This window comes from Dreissena polymorpha, chromosome 2, assembly GCF_020536995.1.
Source record: "Dreissena polymorpha isolate Duluth1 chromosome 2, UMN_Dpol_1.0, whole genome shotgun sequence".
Lineage (NCBI taxonomy): Eukaryota > Metazoa > Mollusca > Bivalvia > Myida > Dreissenidae > Dreissena > Dreissena polymorpha.
In genome coordinates, this window is record NC_068356.1 from 116,824,695 (window position 1) to 116,845,873 (window position 21,179).

Here is a 21,179-nt window from a genome sequence, read left to right on the forward strand (position 1 = left end):
CTGACTTGGAATTGAACTTTAAATGAAGTTTTACATGCAAGCTTGCTGTGTTAGATATATTTGATTGTAAAATGATAAAAATGTACATAATATGTTGTTGTAAATGAAATAAATTATATGAAATTGTATTTGTTATTTTATTATTTTTGCATCAAATTTTAAGTGACAAGTTTGGTTTGAAAGCTTAACCAAATTAAGGCTCACAAAGATGGATAAACCTTTCACATCCATGAAATCGGGGGATTTACATGTTAACAGATTTTTTATTATTGCCTTGAATCTAATATATGTTCTGTACTTGTTTAAGATTAGGTGGTGGTCTGTTTATTTTAAATATGGTTGGAATGTTTCAGCAACTTGTGGTTGTACAAACATGATTTTATTGTAGAGCAACTTTGGTTCTTTTTCAAATACAACAAATGAATTTTTTTTTACTGCTTTAATCCAACCAAAATAAAACAACATTCCTGTCTTGCAGTTATGAAGGATAAATAAATTGTATGATCATATAAAACCCCCAGCTGCTATTCAATATGGCATATTAAAACTAGACGCAGACACAACAAAAACACAATATAAAACAACTATTTAGGACAGCTCATTTAAAATCTTGTCTCAATTTCCACAAGCCAATGTCCTCCTTCCTTTCAAAGTCGCAGATGCTGCGTAACAAAGCCCTGAACTTAGCTGAATTCTCGGGTGGCAGTTTTGACCCAAACTCGTCCAATAGTTCCTGAGTGGTAGCCTGACCAAACTTGGAACACTCAAACATGATGAACTCACGCAAGCGCTTTATTAGTTCAAACGAGCTTGCATCAGAAACAAATGCCTCCCCGCCATTATCATCGTCATCATCTCCATCGACCTCTTTTGAAAATACCTCATTTCGCACTCGCATTTTGCTTAACAGGTCTGTAGAGGAAACAGCAGATTCACTGGTGCCCGTTCCAAGGTTGGTTTGCATACTGCCTGCCAAGGAACCATCAAAATGATGCTTCTCTTCAACTTTCTTGTCATGCTGAATTGTGAAGAACATTTTGTTCATGTTTTAAATTTTCGGCAAAACATACTGGTACATGTGTGTATGTTTTTTTGGAAACTCTAAACATTATGTGATTATAGGCTCATTAATTTTGTATTTGATGAGAAAATATTTTTAAAATTAAAAAGAAAATACGTTGGTTTTGGGCATCAGGTATTTTGCTTAAACATTTAAATATATTTCCTTCTTAAATCCCTTAAATAAATAAGTATTAAGTATAAATACATAGCAATAAGTCTTAAAGATCAAGATTCAGATTCTATGATAAGATGGTTATTAAATTGACTTGGCTGTAGACACAGGATAAAATATACATGTATTAGTTTAACAATTCAAACTAGAGTGTTAACAAGGTTTTACTATAGCCATATAAGGAAAAATACCCCGCCCCCTGGTGGCCATGTTTTTCAACCAACCAGCATTGTTTTCGAACTCATCCAAGATATTATTTGGATGAATCTTCTGACCAAGTTTCATGAAGATCGGACAATAAATGTGGCCCCTAGAGAGATAACAAGATTTTACTATAGCCATAAGGAAAAATGCCCCGCCCCTTGGCATCCATGTTTTTCAAGAAAACGTTGCCATTTTCGAACTCATCCAAGATATCATTGAGACCAAATTTCATGAAGATTGGACAATATATGTGGCCTCTAGAGTTTTAACAAGGCTTTACTATAGCCATATAAGGAAAAATGCCCCACCCCCTGGCGGCCATGTTTTTCAACCAACCGGCATCATTTTCGAACTCGCCCAAGATATTATTGGGATGAATCTTCTGACCAAGTTTCATGAAGATCAGACAATAAATGTGGCCTCTAGAGAGTTAACAAGATTTTACTATAGCCATATAAGGAAAAATGCTCCGCCCCTTGGCAGCCATGTTTTTCAAGCAAACGTTACCATATTCGAACTCATCCAAGATATCATTTAGGCCAATCTTCTGACCAAATTTCATTAAGATTGGACAATAAATGTGGCCTCTAGAGTGTAAACAAGGTTTTACTATAGCCATATAAGGAAAAATGCCCCACCCCCTGGCAGCCATGTTTTTCAACCAACCGGCATCATTTTCGAACTCTTCCAAGATATTATTGGGATGAATCTTCTGACCAAGTTTCATAAAGATGGGACAATAAATGTGGCCTCTAGAGAGTTTTTACTATAACCATTTATAGCCATATAAGGAAAAATGCCCCGCCCCGCGGCAGCCATGTTTTTCAAGCAAACGTTACCATTTTCTAACTCATCCAAGATATCATTGAGACCAATCTTCTGACCAAATTTCACGAAGATCGGAAAATAAATTTGGCCTCTAAAGTGTAAACAAGATTTTACTATAGCCTTATAAGGAAAAATGCCCCGCCCCCTGGCGGCAATGTTTTTCAACCAACCGGCATCACTTTGTAACTCGTCCAAGATATCATTGGGATGAATCTTCTGACCAAGTTTCATGAAGATCAGACAATAAATGTGGCCCTAGAGAGTTAACAAGATTTTACTATAGCCATATATAGACATATAAGGAAAAATGCCCCACCCCTTGGCAGCCATGTTTTTCTAGCAAACGTTACCATTTCCAAACTCATCCAAGATATCATTGAGACCAATCTCCTGGCCAAATTTCATGAAGATTGGACAATAAATGTGGCGTCTAGAGAGTGAACAAGATTTTACTATAGCCATATAAGGAAAAATGCCCCGCCCCCTTGGCAGCCATGTTTTTCAAGCAAACATTACCATTTTCGAACTCATCCAAGATATCATTGAGACCAATCTTCTGACCAAATTTCATGAAGATTGGACAATTAATGTGGCCTCTAGAGAGTAAACAAGGCAAATGTTGACGTCGCACAACGGACAACGCACGACGGACAAAAGGCGATCACAAAAGCTCGCCATGAGCACGTTGTGCTCAGGTGAGCTAAAAATACCTGTTAATGAGTTTCTTACCTGAACACTTTCAGTGGTAGTTTTCTTAACTGCTGTTTGAGCAAGCACAGAACTTTTCTTCTGACCAAATCTAGGTCTGCAAGTAAACAAAAATATATGCTTCTGATATTAAAAAAGTGTTCACCTCTAACCTAAACAGATACTAAAGTACATAAGAAGGGCAATGACTGTCAAACTATAAAAACATGAGTTTTAGTTCTTGAGCATTGCATTTCCCACATCTATCAAGGAACTTTCAAGTTCATACCTGAGTTTGCAATACATGCCCCATACAAATTTAAAATCGTATACATTTATTAAATTACCAAATGGTAATTACCATCAAAATAATGAAGAAAGGGTTATTGCCATTTGGGGGGGGGGGGTAAGATAACTTATGTGACATAAGATGAGCAGCTTGTTTATTTAACAATTTAAAATAACAACTCCAACAAGATACACTAACTAATTATCACAATTTTCTTCAAAACGATACAATAACATCATGCTCAAAGATGTCATTAGGTATTAACTATATAGAATGTACTAAATGCAAAGTCACTTGACTTACTTCTTTCCACCATGTTGTCCAGTCCAAGTTGGTACCCCAGCAGTTGCTGGGAGACACTGTGACCTTGACCTTTTGAGAGCATTGCTGGCCTCCCTAGCAACCTTGTCAGCTTCAGCCTCTACTATCACATAGTCTGGCTTGCCCGGCTCCATTATCTGGTCATGCCTTAGAGCGCCTTGTATGTCTGAAAAAAAAACAAGGAACAATATTTTGAAAGTAAATATAATACATAAATTTGTATGAATCATATGACCCCAGGTTGCTGCCAGTTTTAACCCTAGGTGCACAATTTCAACAAAATGTGTACAGGACCACAATACATTAGAAAGATTAAACCTCTGGGCCTTGTGGGTTATATAAGATTTTATAAGTTATTGTGCTGTAAAAATCTTCATAAGTGTGTGATCATCTGCATGTGGCCAGTGTATACCCTTAGGTAATAAAATAACCTCTACAGAGTACTACCATAAGATGTTTCATACCAAATTAAAATCCTACAGAGTGGTTTCAGAGAAATTATTTTGCTAATAATTTTAGTTAAAAAACATTAAGTTATATAATCAAATGTCTCAGTTGAAAAAGGGGCATAACTGTTTAACTATTTAACACATAATGAAAATAACTGTACATACAGTGATACACATAAAAAGGTAGAATGACTACAAGTTTTAAAGTTGTAGGTTGAACAGTTAAGGAGTATGCCAAAAGACAAGTTTCCATCTACCCACACAAAGACAGATGCACAGACATACATGGTGATTCCAGTACACCCCTTTACTTCGTTACGGGAGGTATAAAAACCTTAATTATGCAAGGATTGTATTTATGAGAGAAAAAACGTTTTTAGTGAGACATGAAAGTAAACAAGGGACAAAATTGTCACAAAACCAGGTTTTCATTGTGAAAAAAAATCTGATAAAGGGAGACAACTCAAACTGAACTTTTGAAATGAACAAACAAAATTAACACCCTTTGTAAGTTTGTTTTAAAATAAATCTATTTTTAGTCGTGGCGACCTTGACATTGGAGATATTGACGTGATTCTTTCGTGCGACACACCGTCCCATGATGGTGAACAAATGTGCCAAATGATTTTAAAATCTCATAATGAATGACATAGTTATAGCCCAGACAAGCTCATTTATGGCTATTTTTTACCTTTGAACTCAAAGTGTGACCTTGACCTTGGAGATATTGACGTAATTTTTTCGCGCGACACACCGTCTAATGATGGTTAACAAATGTGCCAAATGATTTTAAAATCTCACAATGAACGACAAGTTATGGCCCGGACAAGCTTGTTCCGCCCGCCCGCCAGCCAGCCCGCCAGCCAGCCAGCCAGCCTGCCCGCATTCGCCAATCTAATAACCAGTTTTTTCCTTCGGAAAACCTGGTTAAAAACCTGGTTAAAAAACACAAAATTAACCTTCACATTTATAAAAAAAGTTAATTCTGATTTACTTGTATGGGTAGAATACAAATAAAATAGTTTTCTCCTTATATAAACCCCTGCAAACATGCCTGATTGTTTTTTTATTTGGATATTTTGCTGTTGTCAGTCTCATTTCACTCATACCACCCCTTCAATTAACATACGCAATTCCCAGGATAGTTAATTTATCAGTAGTAAGAGCACATACTTGCGCCAGTAACTGCCTACAGAGATAAGGGGAGAATGGCCTTAAATATATTTTTAAGACACACACACGTTATGTGGCCAATCTAGAAATAAAACCTGCAATATGCAGATTTGTAGGTAAGTGCTCTACCAACTAAGCTTCCTTGTCAGTAAATGTGAACCCTTTCCCACTCGGAAGCACATTAAAATGGCTGTATACAACCAGCATAAATCCAGGCTTTATGGTGTTTGCTTCTCATCTGTATCTTAGGGTTTAAAACTTTAATCAAAACCGAGAAGTTTTTAATTGTCCGCTACCGGTGAAACCGGTGGGGACTTATGGTTTGCGCTCTGTCTGGGAGTCTGTCCCCGTTTTCTGGATCCTGCGATAACTTTAAAAGTTCGTCATATTTTTTCATGAAACTTGAAACATGGACAGATGGCAATATGGAGATTATGCACGTCATTTCATTTTGTTCCTACATCAAGAATTCTGGTTGCTTTGTAAACAAATAGACAGGAAATATTGCTGAAAATGGTGGATCCTGCGATCACTTTAAAAGCTCTTCATATTTTTTCATGAAACTTGAAACATGGATGGATGGCAATATGGAGATTATGCACATCATTTCATTTTGTTCATACCTCAAGAATTCTGGTTGCTATGGCAACAAATAGACTAGAAATATTGCTAAAAATGGTGGGAGTTTCACCGGTAGGGTACCATATTGCTTGACAATAGTCTTGTTTAATTTAATTTTCTTATTAACTTCAAACGAGCAGTACCTGAGAGGGAAAGGGTTAACAACCCACTACATGGCCCCCATGTGAAGTACCTGTTTCCTTGAAGAGTTTATGTAAGTGTTAACAATAGAGAAGCCACAACAAGGCTTCTAATGTCACATGACATGTTAAGTACCTGTTTTCTTGAAGAGTTTCTTCAGAACGTAGTTGTCCATATCCTCGTGCTCCTGATCTGTGACCTCTCTGGGAGACTCTGAGGCTGGCTTGTAGGCTCGAACCTTTGACAAGTGGGGGATGCGCTCACCTTCAAACCCTGTAACAAACAGAAATGACAATAAATTAATGGTAGTCGGATAGCTTGTGGATTACCTCACCCTAAACACTGAAACAGTGTCTATGATTAGAAGTCACTGAGGTGGATTTATAACCAAGAAAATTTCAGATAAACACAAATTACTTTTTCTTTGTATATTTTTCTTTAACTTAATAATTAAATTATTTGGTAAAATTTATTGCTTCTTCTGTTTAATCACTACACCATGTAAAACAAGTCTCATTATAGTTTTATAAGGAACAAGATGCGTTTGTGAAACACAATGTCCCCCTATATGACGTTTGACCTTGTAGGATGACCTTGACCTTGACCATTCACCACTCAAAATGTGCAGCTCCATAAGATACACATGCATTTCAAATATAAAATTGCTAGCTTCAATATTGCAGAAGTGACATTACATGAGAAATTTTGACCCATATATTTGACCTTGAAGGATGACCTTGACCTTGACCTTTCACCACTCAAAATGTGCAGCTCCATGAGATACACATGCATGCCAAATATCAAGTTGCTATCTTCAATATTGCAAAAGTATTCATAAAATAAGCGATTTGGGCCACATATATTTGACCTCTGACCTTGAAGAATGACCTTGACCTTTCACCACTCAAAGTGTGCAGCTCCATGAGATGCACATGCATGCCAAATATCAAGTTGCTATCTTCAATATTGCAAAAGTACTCATAAAATGGTTGATTTTGGTAACATATATTTGACCTCTGACCTTGAAGGATGACCTTGACCTTTCACCACTCAAAATGTGCAGCTCCATGAGATACACATGCATGCCAAATATCAAGTTGCTATCTTGAATATTGAAATACTGCAAAAGCGTACATTAAATTAGCAATTTTGACCCATATATTTGACCTTTGACCTTGAAGGATGACCTTGACCTTGAGCTTTCACCACTCAAAAGGTGCAGCTCCATGAGATACATATGCATGCCAAATATCAAGTTGCTATCTTCAATATTGCAAAAGTTATTGCAAATGTTAAAGTTGGCGCAAACAGACAGACAGACCAACCAACCAACAGACAGGGCAAAAACAATATGTCCCCCACTTCTATACTGGGGGACATAAAAACTGCCATCCCACCCTAAGCAACTTTTTTTTAATGGAATGAAACCATTTTCAAACTTGGAAAACACATTAAAACAAATGTCTGAACAAGTTTCATAAACATTTACCATAAAATTAATATTAACAATAGTAATGTATTTGAGTGATACATTTGGCATTTTGTACATATAAGTATTTGTGAATTTTAGAACATTTTATAAATCATACAAGCTTTACAATATTCACCATTTGTGCTGCTTTAATTTCATGAATGAAATGTCCGTTCCTATACCAGTATACCAGTATCAAACAACCTTTCCATAATGATACACAGAGTTTATGATTAGTTTTATCTAGACTTACTGGCATCTTTTCTTTTGTGCTTTTTTCTCTTTTTATTCAGGTCCTTGTTTTCCTCTTCACTCTTTCTTCGTTTTGTAACATCTCCATCTCTCTCTGAGGTTATTCCTGACACCCTTTTAGCAGCAGAATGATTGAGATCAGTTTTTGATATGGACTTTTCACTCACAGCACCATTGTTCAAACTCTCCAAACTTGGCTTTTTCTTAATCTTGAAATGCTTCAGCCTGTCTCGTTCACTTACACTTACAGCTGAATGAGAGGCTGTCAAACCTGAGGCACTATAATTTGTATCACTGATGGGAGTACTTGAGGAAAGAACGGTGCTATTCTTTGACTCAGAGTCTGAATTGTTTCCCTGCGCCTTCTCAACTGATTTCATAAGGCGTTCTATTTTGTCCTGTTCCATCCTCCGACTGAGTTGTCGCGCCATTTCCTTCATCTTCTTAATCTCCTCCTCATCAAAGTTAAGTGTAGCCTGTGTTTCCCGTTCAACCTTCTCATAATCTTGACTTTCTAAACACTCTTCCTTCTGTTTCTCTTCCTTAAGTCTGGAGTTGCATGGAAACAGTAATGAATCAAATGAATAATTATACAAAATAGTGAATCAAAGCTGTCTCAAAATGAGTTGTGGTAGTTATGAAGTAGTTATGGAGCAGGTACTAAATCACATACTTGGTACTGCCCATTTTCAATAAAAACTGCCTAAATACTAAAAAAAAGTGTTTTTTGTTTGAAAGCTTGTACACCTTGTTCCCAACTGAACACATTCATTCTTGCAAATTTTATTGTGGAGTACTATTTCACATTATTTCCTTACCTTTATTTCCTTTAAAGAATTATTCTTATCTGTATTTAATGGCTATTTCAACCAACATCTACATTATAAAAGTGCTATTCATACTGGATAAAAGATACTCAACAGCTGTATTGACTGGTACCATAAGTTTCAGAAACTTGTTAACCATACCTGTCAAAAGCATTCACTTTCTTGACTGGTTTCACCGTCACAGTGACATCTGACCCTGTGCCAGCAAAGATGGCTGCTGTCTCTGTCTCCCCCTTATCATCGCTGGCTGCCAGACTGAACAACTCGTGGAGGTCATTGGTCTTGAAGAGACGACGCTGCTTGGGGTCTTTCAGCACTCTGTTAGTCAGGAACTGCTTGAAGATTTGCCTACAATATTAACATGCAAAGGAATGATATAAGCCTAATTCTGGGTTAAATGCATGTGCACAGTGTTGTCCAAGTATTGCCTTTGCAGCCTGCATCGGCTATCAGGATCAGGAAAGACACTTTCCGCTGGTGTTTTTCCGTTGGAAGTCTTTTATAACCAAAAATCATGTTTGAAAGTGTCCTCACTGATTATCTTGTGTGGACTGCACAGCCTAATCAGGGACAACACTTTACCCACATGCATTAAGCCCAGTTTTCCCAGAACCAGGCTAATGTTATTAATGGGCAAAAGGTGGTTCATTGCCAAATAAATAGGTGCCAGTCAAAGCATTGACATAAAATGCATAATGTGTTATATGATGCTTGACAAAATCTTCATTTGTAAATGGCCTTGAGAGAATTCTTAATAGTTTTGTCATACAAAGAGTATGGCTAATTGTTTCATTTGTAATACAAGTTTGTTGCCTACCCTGGTATGTGGCAACAACAATGAAATTTCTTCATTCAAACCGTCCATATAAAATATAAATTATGTCTGAAGCACATTTGAAACAAAGTCTTTTGTAAACAATATTTTATGTGTCTTATATTTTTCATCTGATATTTTTTGCACAGATGTCAGACCTAAATCATTTTTTATGTAAAACTCAACAACAACAGGGCCATGGTGCCTTATGTCCCCCACCTCAGCTAAAAAACAACGGCCTATGTAATGGAACTAACATAAACAGTGCAGCTTTAGGAGTGAGAAACATTCACATAAATGTTTTACTATCTAAGTATATATAAGTAACTGTCATAAATGCTTACACAATTCAATTACAATTATAAAATGTTTCTAAAACTTACAAATGCAATAAATCATTACATTGTCAGTATGTATTATCTTTGGTTTTATGTGTTTACCAATTTTTTAGATAATAAAGCTAATAAAAGTTAGAGTATATAAATTAACACTCATTAAATCCATCTAATTGAGAACCAGGCGCTTTATCTGTTTGCAGCTAACACCAGATGCGTACAATTTATCCCTGTAAGTGGATCCTGACGCACAAATGTGAATAACCATCTGGATCGAGTAATGGAGGGAAAATGTCAATATTGCATAGGATTTAGGACCAACACATGTGCTTGAGTATTCAATGCTAATGGTGATAATTGATTATTGAAGTATTAATGAGTTTGCCAGGACTAAGGTTTTTAAGTTATTGACATTTTTAATTTTTCACAATAAATATTTAATGAATCTATTAGTTTTTATAAAGAATATGCGTGCAAACAAAATAACATAAATATAAACTAAAAATTTTATTTCACAATAAGCTGGATAGATTTTTTTTATGTTTCCTGGGTCATCCTTTTCTGCTGGCATAAATTCAAGCAAATCTTGAGCTATTTTTATAAGTCTATTTTTATGGAATTACCATGTGTATGCATGGAAAAAAGTACAAGTACTTACTGGATATAGCATGTACTTCATGAGAGTCTTGAAAATAGCAAATGACTCGTTATTTTATTTTAGATAACTTATTTAATTCATTTAGAGTTAACAAAACAGTATACAAAGATCATTCTGAAAACTTGACAATACACAATACCTTACACACATCTATTTGAAATTATTCTAAAACCAGTCAGCAGTCTGAGATTTCATTATAACCATAAAAAGATTGCTGTACCGTCATGACTAATCAAGAGGCTACTTCAGGCTCTAGTGACTTAATAATGGGGAATAGATTCTGTGCACATACCTGTGGTATATCTTCTCTTCTATGGTTCCAGTGGTCAGCAGCCTATATATGGTAACCTGGCGTTTCTGGCCTATTCTCCAAGCTCGCTCACGCGCCTGCATGTCCGTGCTTGGATTCCAGTCAGGGTCGTATATGATGATACGGTTTGCACCCACCAGGTTAATACCCAGTCCACCTACACGAGTTGTCAGCAGGAACAGATAGATGCTCTCATCCTGAAGAGCACATTAAAACAATAATTAGTTTCTGAATTTCTTATTGTTCTCTAGGTATGTTGTGAGCTTCTAAGTAAGCAGGTTTGAAGATGCTTATGAATGAAATCAAATACTATTTGGTAAATACAAGAACAATTCTAAATCATAAAATGAGTTTGTCAGCTGAGACAAGTATGAGTACAAGCATAGATCATTTAGAAACACTGTCTTATGTAAAGAATCTTGTGTTATGAATATATAAGTACCCCAGTAGGTAACCAAAACAATTTTATAGAGATCACATATCATACATGCATTAATGCACATACTTTTATCATTACCATATAAGGTACCATAAACACAATAGAACTAAGGGAAAGGACAAGGAGACTCACCGTGTTGTACCTCTGCACAAGAGGCTGTCTAGAAGATATGCCTGTGCCTCCGTCCATCCTCACATAGCTGTAGCCTTTCTCCTGTACATACTTCTCCAACACATCCAACATCTGAATAACACATGAGCTAAACTTGTATAAGTCAGCAATTTGTTACCCTTATATCACTGAACATACCTCAAGAAAAGATAAGTTATGTGAAATATATAGAAAGTTACAACCTCTTTTTGAAAGTTTTATTAAAGAACTTTGTATTTAGAAATAAATTACAAACATGTGATAGGTAGGCTTGGTTATAATGTCCTTAACATATTGACATTCATAATTTCCATACTACATAAACTAAACTTGTGTTAACCATTTTAACACATCAGGCAATAATCACTGAAGTAAAATATGGATTCAGTAATAGCATTATTGGTTGTATGTCATTTATACACATTGATGATTGGTGACACAAGTCAGTGTGCCTCTTTTGTAGGCATTTAGAGACACTAACATGTCATTATCTTGAAAAATAGACCAAATGCAGTTCATTGACACACTTGCAAAATGACAGAATTTAGTCTTCAAAGACAATAGTATCTTCCTGTATGCCAATTTTCAAAATAATCTTCTCATTATTTGATGAAAGCTGTTATGAAAACAGTGACAAATACACACCATTGTATGCACATAACTCAAAAGGAAACAAAGTAGTTGTACCAAATTCTCTATTTATGCAGAATGAATTTTCTATAAAAATCAAATATTTTAATTGGAATTTTTGGATTTAATTATTGGGCTGGTTTTAATTCCCATTCATAATAAAAAGCGCTGTTAGCAATTTCATCCTAGCATACAAAACACACGGACCTGTTTGCTCTGTGTGAACAGTAAAGCCCGGTGGCCCTGCTTCTTCCACATCTTCAGCAGAGCGTCCACCACGATCATCTTGCCAGCACGCCTCCAGTACCCATACTCCAGTGCAGGGTCACTTCCAGTGTTGTCTCCCTTGAATACTCGAGGCCCTCCTGTGGCCAGGTCGGGGTGGTTGCAGATCTTGCGCAGTTGAATCAAGCCAGAGAATACCTGTAGCATAGTAACAATCATGCTCGTTGTAAGAGTAACATTACTTACTCATGTATAGCTTTTAATAAAGAAGTACTTGAATTTGATACAAAAGCATGTCATTAAAGATTAACAGTGTAAAAAAAAACGTAATTAAACCTTTTGTGTGATGTATACATATAACATGTGTATTTAAGTGGGTGTATACCTTGTGGATAACAAGCTTCTCAAAGACGGCCAAGTAAACTTTCAAAATATATTCCCCTGATTTAATATAAAGTCAAACTCCCATTACATTACAATTTACATTTAACAGCATAAAATGTGTCCTGTACCAGCAATCTTCCCCTGAGTATCTCGCTGCATTCCCTGGAGGCCAGGTACTCCTCGTACACCTCCCTCTGGTCCTTGGACAGACGACAAAACAGCACCTGACACACACAGATGGGGCATTGACAGGGAAGGTACATGACTTCACGTGCAGTGGAATTCAGCTCCAGCAAATGGCATTTTTTACTCAAAATGATGGTGTATTATCAATAAGTGCTGTCGTGATGTTATTTTCCCTTATGTAGTCAACATATTAAGGAGGCAAATTATACAACTGCGATGTTATGGAAAATATTTGTATTCGAACAATTATTTAAACCGAATTTTCAGTTTGTATATTTATATGTTATTTGTACAACCTCAGTAACTACCTTGTTCAAGCTCAAGAAGTCTGTCATATTTTCCGAACTTAACAGATCATTTACTTCACTTAATTAACCTTATCATTCCACCATTACACAGATGAACCAAATTGTGAAGCTCACAGTTATACATGCATCTCAGAAAATGTACCTGTTCATTCTTTCCTGGCAGATTGACTGCCAATTTTACATCTGCTTTCATCCTTCGTAACAGGTACGGATTGATAGTGTCTCTTAGGACGCAGGCACATTTGTATGCAGCCTGAACCTGTTATATATATGAGTAATAATTTACCAGAAACATTGGTAAGTTAAACTAATTCCTGGTTGAAACAAATATTCCTTCATACACTTTTCATACACTGTTCTGGAATCAAATATATTGTGTACAAATTAGATCTTATTGAAATTGTTAAAACAAATAAGTTATGTTACAATATTTTTGTTCTTGGCAAATGCAGGTCTCCATGGGTTACTTTCTGCAAGCCACCATTACAAATTAAGTATACAAACACAATGATGAAATCACACTGTTACCTTCTGAAGGCTGCCATTACAAACTAATGCTTTATATAATTGCTTGTAGAAATCACATGTTTATTTATTTTACACAGAAGCACGTGTGGTGATGTTTGTGATTTTCCATACATGGAAATTAATCCTTAAACAAAAGCTGGGGAATGGAATTGTTTGTTGCAAATCCTGATTCAGTAAAAGTTTATAATGTACATAATAAACAAGATGTGTTTGTTAAACACAATGCCCCCCCCCATATTTGACCTTGACCTTTCATCACTCAAAGTGTGCAGCTTCATGAGATACGCATGCATGCCAAATATCAAGTTGCTATCTTCAATATTGCTGAAGTGAATATTGAATGAGCGATTTTGACCCATATATTTGACCTTGAAGGATGACCTTGACCTTTCACCACTCAAAATGTGCAGCTCCATGAGATACACATGCATGCCAAATATCAAGTTGCTATCTTCAATATTGCAAAAGTAATGGCAAATGTTAAAGTTTGACGCAAACCAACCAACAAACCAACAGACAGGGCAAAAACAATATGTCCCCCACTTTAGTGGTGAGGGACATAAAGTCAACTGTAACCATATGAGGGCTGCCATTACAAATTGTTTATGCTAAACACAATAACAAAATCTACTCAAACATCATGATACCTGCACATCTGTGGCATTTGAGTAACCCCCTTGAACAATGGGTACCGCCAAATGCTGCATGAAATCTGGCAGAGTGCCAAGTTTTCCAGGAAACACAAAATCCATCAATGACCATAACTCTTTCAAGTTGTTCTGGATGGGAGAACCAGACAGGATTATCCTATGCGGCGTCCGGAACTGAAATTTCACAATTTCAAAGTTTCTTTATTGAAAACTCCTAACAATCGCAAAGTCATGCTCAACCTAAAGACTTCAATATCAATTTAATTGAATATAATTATGGTAATAAGAAATCTTGTGCTTTTTATGTTTCCAGGACAATGAGAAGATGGCTATAATCTACCTGGCGCATGCAAGCACAAATGGCATTAAGTCTGAACAAAAAACATAAGATAAAAGAATAAAGAGATAAGTAATCACTTGAATAACGTTTTTTAGGTGAGAAAAACACATCATCTGTTCAAGTTCACTTCCAAAAATTGTTCATAATCTATCCAGTAACGAGTAGACTAACTTGCTTGCAGACAAGCGTAGCCTGTACATCAGGATTGCGTATCTTGTGTCCCTCGTCAAGGATGATGTAGTGCCAGTTGTAGTGCAGTAGGGCCTCCTGTTGTAATACCAGCGTGCTGTAGGAGGTCACAAGGATACCTCCACCACGAGCTATCAGTCGGATAAGCTCCGTCTGCGTAATGGATAACAAGACAATTATATCACATATTAAGCCAGCATTTATCTATACGTGTATTGAGGAGCTGTTTTTTAGGCCGAAAACTGGACACTTCCCCTCACGAAGACTTGCATTTAAAAACTATTAAAAGTGAAACAAAAAATTAATGAAGATATATTTGCAATAAAATATTTTGCCATTTTTTATTCAAACTAAGTAAGCGCATCATCAAAATTACCATTTGTAATAAACAATCACAATGGTCCTCCCACAAAAAATCTTAAGTGTGCATACTGGAATTGATTAAATAGTAACAAAGGGTTTGATATTCAGTAACATGACATCAACTCACATCTTTGCCCACGTACGACCCGGAGCCATGAAGGACGGCTACCCTGACAGGTGGCCACCATGTATGGAACTCCTTCACCCACTGGTGCATCACTGTGGCTGGACACACGATGATGGATGGACCCAGGCCTGTGAAACTTATATGGGAAAACACAATTTGGTATCATTGCTGCATAACAATCACATTTATATATGGGTACATATACATATTAGGCTTTGTTTAAATATGCATTGGTCTTCTATGACAAATGAAGTTTATACAAACTGGTATGTAATTGTTACAAATGTTAGTAAAATATAAGCAATTTACCTCAATTGATATCCTGCCTGGCTAGTATTATGCAAATATGATCAAGGTTTAATACTAAGATGTTAAACTGGTATAAAAGTGCAACAGCAAGTGTATTTTTAAAAACATGTTTTTGAAAGTGAATAGTTACCCTTCAAAAGATGCCCTTTAGTAATATACTGTCTCTAGGGCAGACAATATGAGATTAGCAGTCCTTTCAATGCAAACGATGTTAACTATCAAAACAAAGACTAATAATAAACGAAAAGAGCAGTACCAAAAGTACAACATACCATGTTAAAGAAACTTACTTGGAGGCCCTGTCCCTGAGTTTGGAGTACTTGAGGGCTGCTAGGAAGGCTATAGCCTGGATAGTCTTACCCAGCCCCATCTCATCTCCCACAATCCCACCTGCCTGCTGGCAATGCAACTCCCACAGCCATTTCACACACGTCTTCTGATATCTGAGGTCACACGCATTAAAAATTCTAGTATCATTACTCTGTTAATTTATGTGAAAAGTGATGTGTAATAACTATTAACATTAAACTAAAACATTGATGTTTAGAACTGTTTTAACTATACTGATAATCTTCCTGATTAAAATTGCAACATTGACATAGTATTTTTCACCTGTAAAATGGAGGAATGCAGTTTTTCTGGTACATAAGAAGAAGCTAACAGTAAATCACATATATAAAAAATACTGTAAATCACATATATTGATTTATAATTTAGGCATTAAACATCCATCAACAATTCTCTGACAAGCACACAAGAATGTTTACCTCAATACGTATGTACACGAAAGTAGAGAAAAGAGGAGCCTCTTGCTGCTTACTTGAAAAGTTTGCTCCATATTCTGCCCGGCACTTTGAGGCCACCATCGAACTCCTCATCATCGTCAGAGTCACTCAGTCGACCCTCTGCCCGCAGCCGCTGCTTGCTTATCTCACCCTCATTGAACTGTCTGTAACAGCCATACAACAAGTATGTCAACATACAGGACATTCATGTACAGTCTTATAGTGTGTGTAGCTAATCAAATACCTTAATAGATTTATGAATTCATCTTGCGATTAATTAACTATGACACAATCATGCGACTCCATTTCCACTGACCTACTTAGGTTACTATATTGTGACATTTACACGAAAAATACTTGCGCACCTAAATAGTACAGACAAATATATATCTATAAAGTTTCATTTGATATCTAGAAAACTGAGCAAAGTTAACAATGTACAATTGTGCAGTACCAAAATTGGCCCAAGTTAAAGGGCACATAACTGTGCAAAGAAATCACATAATCATATAATAAACAAAGAAAATCACAACATCGTATAAACAACAATTCTATAAAGTTGTATGTTTAAACGCAACAAACTGAGAGACTAGTTCCAGACACAAAAACACATGTCCAGCGTAACAGAACACCAATCAACCAACCGACTGACGGACCAACTAACCGACTAACTGACCAACAGGGATTTTCCAGTATAACTCCTCATCATTGTTTGCAGGTTTATAATAACCAATACTCCATCGTATCTATGAACTTTATCAAGTGGAACAGAAATCAGTTATGATAATGCCTAATCTCCTTACTCCATCCTGTCCAGGTAGTATTCCTCTAGGCCATCATCCTTGTGCTGTCTGATGGCTTTGGCCCGTGGAATCCTCTCAGTGTCACTGTCAGAGTCCTCACTATTACTGCGATAAATTGGTCTGTTAAACTTCCGAGACCAGTTCTTTGAAGACTTCCTTTTATTTTGCCTGGCAAGATCTGAACAATGCATAACAGAAAGCTACTTAATTTTAATATATAAAGGCTAACTAGTGCTTTCTATGAAAACAAGCTTCCAAACTTTCAAAACAAATAAAGACAGACAAAGTTTCATATATTATAGGTACACAAATTTTAAAATGCATGGGATATACATCAAGAGCAACATAAGTAGGAAATTTTATGTAATATTAACCCTGTCAACAGTAATATTTACCTGAACAATTAATAATTATACAAGAATTACACAAATACGCTCAATTAAGTGTATGACTTGTAATGATTAAATCAAAGCTATTTTGTATATATAAGTACTTACTAGCTTCACTGGTCAACACATTTCTATCGCCATGATCAGAATCACTGTCACCAGTCTCCTCTGCATTTTGGTTGGTAGGTAACCATTCATCTCCGTCACTATGTACCTCCCCTTCAGACAAGTAATCTTGTTTCTCTTCACATGGCATCTCAGGTGCTGATGAGCTACTAGGCTTCTCCATGCTAGTACTATTCAATGGCCCCATATTTAACTAAAAAATAATATATCAAGATTGTTGTGATTTATCGAATTATAGCCAAACATAATATGGTTAATTGTATCTATGACAATAATGTCTACAATATTTATTTTAGTTATGTTTTTTAAGCTTAAAAATCATATTTTTACATCCTAATTATGAATGGCAAACTGAACAGTTTGACAATAAAATCTGTTGTCAATAAAATAAATTCAAACATACAGTACATGTTAATTTGTCCAATATTAACCTGTAATAAATGTATATTAGTATACGCCTCTTTGGAAGAATTATGAAAATTTTACCATTCAAAGAATTATTTAACTAAAATTACTATTGCAGTAAAACAGAACTAAAATAGTAAATTCTGTACTTAGAGATAATCTGTCAACTCAAACATTTGAATACGGGTGTACCTGAGACTGCTGCTGATGTTGTTGCTGTACAACAGACCCAAATGGAGTCATCTCCCCAGTTTTGATTAGGAGGTCTCTAGAGTCATTTCCTGATGATCCCAAAACACTCTTAAATCCTTGAAAACAAAATATAAATGATTCACAGGTCATACATAAAGCCAGCTTTAAGTTAAATAAACAATTCAGGCTAATAACGTAAATCTATACACTTTTTCTTGTTTTGTACCAATTTCTCAATCTAACTGTATCCATCATTGAACAAAAATAAAATATTTAATGTTGCACGATGGGTTTAAATGAAAGTATAGTAACTTTATCCAGTCATTTTCAAATAGTGATGAACAAAAAAGGGAAAAAAGAGTAGGAAAAAACACACTACATAGATTTCTTAACATTTCTTCCTTTATTTATTCTTTTCTTGTATTTTAGTAAAGAATTTCCCCAGTACTTTATGCTTAATTTATCAAATGTATTGTTTTTATTTCACCCCCCCCCCCCCTCAAGTTTATGTTACAATTTACTAGGGCAGAAAAAACTATAATGGGTAACTAAAACAAAATCTGAATTCTGTTAAAATTAGACATGTGCTTTAAAAATACAGTAGGTTTGTGTTTGAAACAATAATATAGAATTATTGGCATTAATCACACAAACACACAATTATACAGTGTTGTCATGATTTACGACATATCCAGATTTTAGTACTTTGCCAATATCAGTACATGTATCCATGAAAACAACATCAGGGAGTATTTATACACACATACATTTCTGAAAAAAAACAACAACCTTTTTCATTGTCATCAAAAAGAGGAGTCTTTCCATCAAGTTTTGCTTGAATTTTCTTCTTCTTTTCTTCCAGATCTTTCAGTTCAGCAGCCTATCAAAATAAGTTCTATAGTTTAATACATTATAGTTTATTTTCAAAATGAAATTTCATGTCTTTTTTTAAGTTTATGGGGTTATGACCACGGTGATAGAAATCTATAAATACAATAGCATGTTTCTGGTCACAACATTAAAACTAGTCCTTCTACTTCAAAACATCAACATGAACGTCATTTCTTCATGTAAATCTATTTATGTTTTACCTTGGTTTCTTTCTGTTTCTGGGCTGACACTAATCTTCTGTTGGCACCACCAGTTGAAGCAGTTCTCAGCCCTGCTAATTGTGTGGTAAGCGATGCTAGCTCGTGTTTCTTAGCTCTAAACAAATTTATGAAAGATTGTTTCAATTTCGCAAACTATTATTATTTAATCATGATACCTAATTATCTCTCATTTCAATATTTTGGCATAATAATTTAAACACAATATCTTAATTTTCTATTCAGAAAAGAACTAATTTCTTTTTTTAATATTATGGAAGGTTTGTTGAAAGCATATTAGTACCTTATATCATCATTGACTTTCTTTAAATCATTCTTCAATGATTCTTTCTTTTTCTTTTCCTCTTCTTTGTTGATTGCTTCATCAACCTGCTGCATGACACCTGCAGATTACAAGTTACTTATTAGATGCAATTTACGGTTTCTCCATTATGTTGTGTGGGTAAAAAAGAAAATGTTTATTTACTGCACACATTACAAAGTTTCAAGAGTTATACCGGTAGTTAAAAAACTTGCACATAATATTTGACTTTTTGAAATGTCCCTTTACATCTCTTTATTGTACTTTTAAATATTCACAAGGACTTATAGTAACAAGTTCTCACAATTGTTCACACTTATAACACAGATAGAGGTAAATATTGTCAAATAATACACACCCTGTTCCAAATCATCCTGGTTAAAGACTCCAATATCAAGTCCTTTGAGATCTTCCAAGTCATCTGTGAGGTTTGCAGAAGGAATCAATCCCATATCAACATGGAACTTTGAGTGCTCAGAATCCGGCATGTTGCCAGATTTACTGTCACTGTTTTCATCTGCTAAATCCATAGTTATTGGCTGTATGTCCTCCGTGATGGTAGGACCCGACAACTCAATCACTGATTAATCTTGAAAGATTCTGTTCTGAAGAAAAAAGTGAACATAACTATTAACAAAATATAATAAATTATATGAGATTAAATAGATTTTATAAATTCATTGCATAATTGCTACTTGTTGTTCATGTGTTAATTAACTTGTTGAATATACGTAAATTTATCATTTGCAACTACCCCACATTTTGATTAGATACCTTCATAAGTCAATTTCCCAGAAAATCCTATCTGTCATACTTGAGTAACTTGACAAACCCTTTATACTATTAAGTTTTAGTATAGTATTGTAATTTGTATTGTCAAAGGAATTCCTGTAGATTGTAATAGTTAGCTTCTCTCCAAGTTATTAAATGATGAAAAGGAATAAGGCTTTGTAATAGCATATGAAAGGTTAATTAAAAAAACATACATATTGAAATATCCATTTCAGATATGTTTTGGTGGTTTTGCCTCAATAAGTTAAGGGAAGGGTCTGAGGAAAACCCTGAATAAATGGGTTTTCAAGATGTCATTTTTCAAATTTTAATTATGAATTTTCTTTGATAACTGTCTTATATAACTGCACCAAACATTTCTCGAAATAATTGTGTATATAATTAAATGGCCAAATGAATAAAGATTTGAATTTTTAAAACAACATAATATCCGAAATTTCTCATCCGACAGTCATGCCATTTTAAAATACTCGACTTATCTTTAAAAGGAAACGCTTCAAACAATTATTAAATGGATGAATACAAAGTTTATGCCACAAATATATGTTTCGTTTACTCTTATATAAATTAACCAGCTACAACATATATTTCAATGAAAAATTGTCCCACTTGTTCCTTACCAGGGTGTTTCATAACAATGGGCAAATGATTAAATCTAACTTAGTTATGTGTAGCCTTAAGAGGTCCAGCGCAGGGATACTATTAACGGTACCATGCATCCTAAGTAATCATAGTTCTCAAACATATCTTGATAATCATAATGCTTGGATAAAGGCATACTCATCCCTCTTAACGGGCCTCCTTCACCCTTGTTAACCAACAATGGCGGAAGAGA

At 35.3% G+C, this 21,179-nt stretch overlaps 1 protein-coding gene across 2 annotated transcripts; it reads right to left on the bottom strand.

The window, feature by feature from the left end:
* Positions 1-488: 488 nt before the first annotated feature.
* Positions 489-21,020, bottom strand: LOC127868634 (DNA excision repair protein ERCC-6-like). Of its 2 annotated transcripts, none has more exons than XM_052410547.1 (24): positions 20,965-21,020; positions 19,911-20,157; positions 19,535-19,634; positions 19,234-19,348; positions 18,932-19,022; positions 18,143-18,258; positions 17,528-17,738; positions 17,031-17,208; positions 16,263-16,391; positions 15,733-15,885; positions 15,134-15,269; positions 14,626-14,796; positions 14,112-14,288; positions 13,079-13,195; positions 12,571-12,666; positions 12,041-12,256; positions 11,186-11,296; positions 10,597-10,811; positions 8,639-8,845; positions 7,672-8,219; positions 6,083-6,220; positions 3,546-3,729; positions 2,996-3,071; positions 489-1,018 (listed from the first exon to the last, which is right to left on the bottom strand). In XM_052410547.1, exons 2-24 carry the CDS (start codon positions 20,080-20,082, stop codon positions 599-601), a joined length of 4,077 nt encoding a protein of 1,358 aa, XP_052266507.1. In that variant the 5' UTR covers positions 20,083-20,157; positions 20,965-21,020; the 3' UTR covers positions 489-598. The 2 variants fall into 2 exon arrangements, with proteins under 2 accessions (XP_052266507.1, XP_052266508.1); XM_052410548.1 differs by having other exon boundaries at positions 19,911-20,152; positions 20,965-20,987.
* Positions 21,021-21,179: the final 159 nt, after the last annotated feature.

Excerpts from the sequence above, each read along its gene's own strand:
- LOC127868634 (XM_052410547.1), bottom strand. The coding sequence starts at position 20,082 with ATGGATTTAGCAGATGAAAACAGTGACAGTAAATCTGGCAACATGCCG. Across the intron at positions 14,797-15,133 it reads GGTCGTACGTGGGCAAAGAT|ACGGAGCTTATCCGACTGAT; the intron begins GTGAGTTGATGT and ends TCCATTACGCAG. Across the intron at positions 12,667-13,078 it reads TGCCAGGAAAGAATGAACAG|GTGCTGTTTTGTCGTCTGTC; the intron begins GTACATTTTCTG and ends TGTGTGTGTCAG.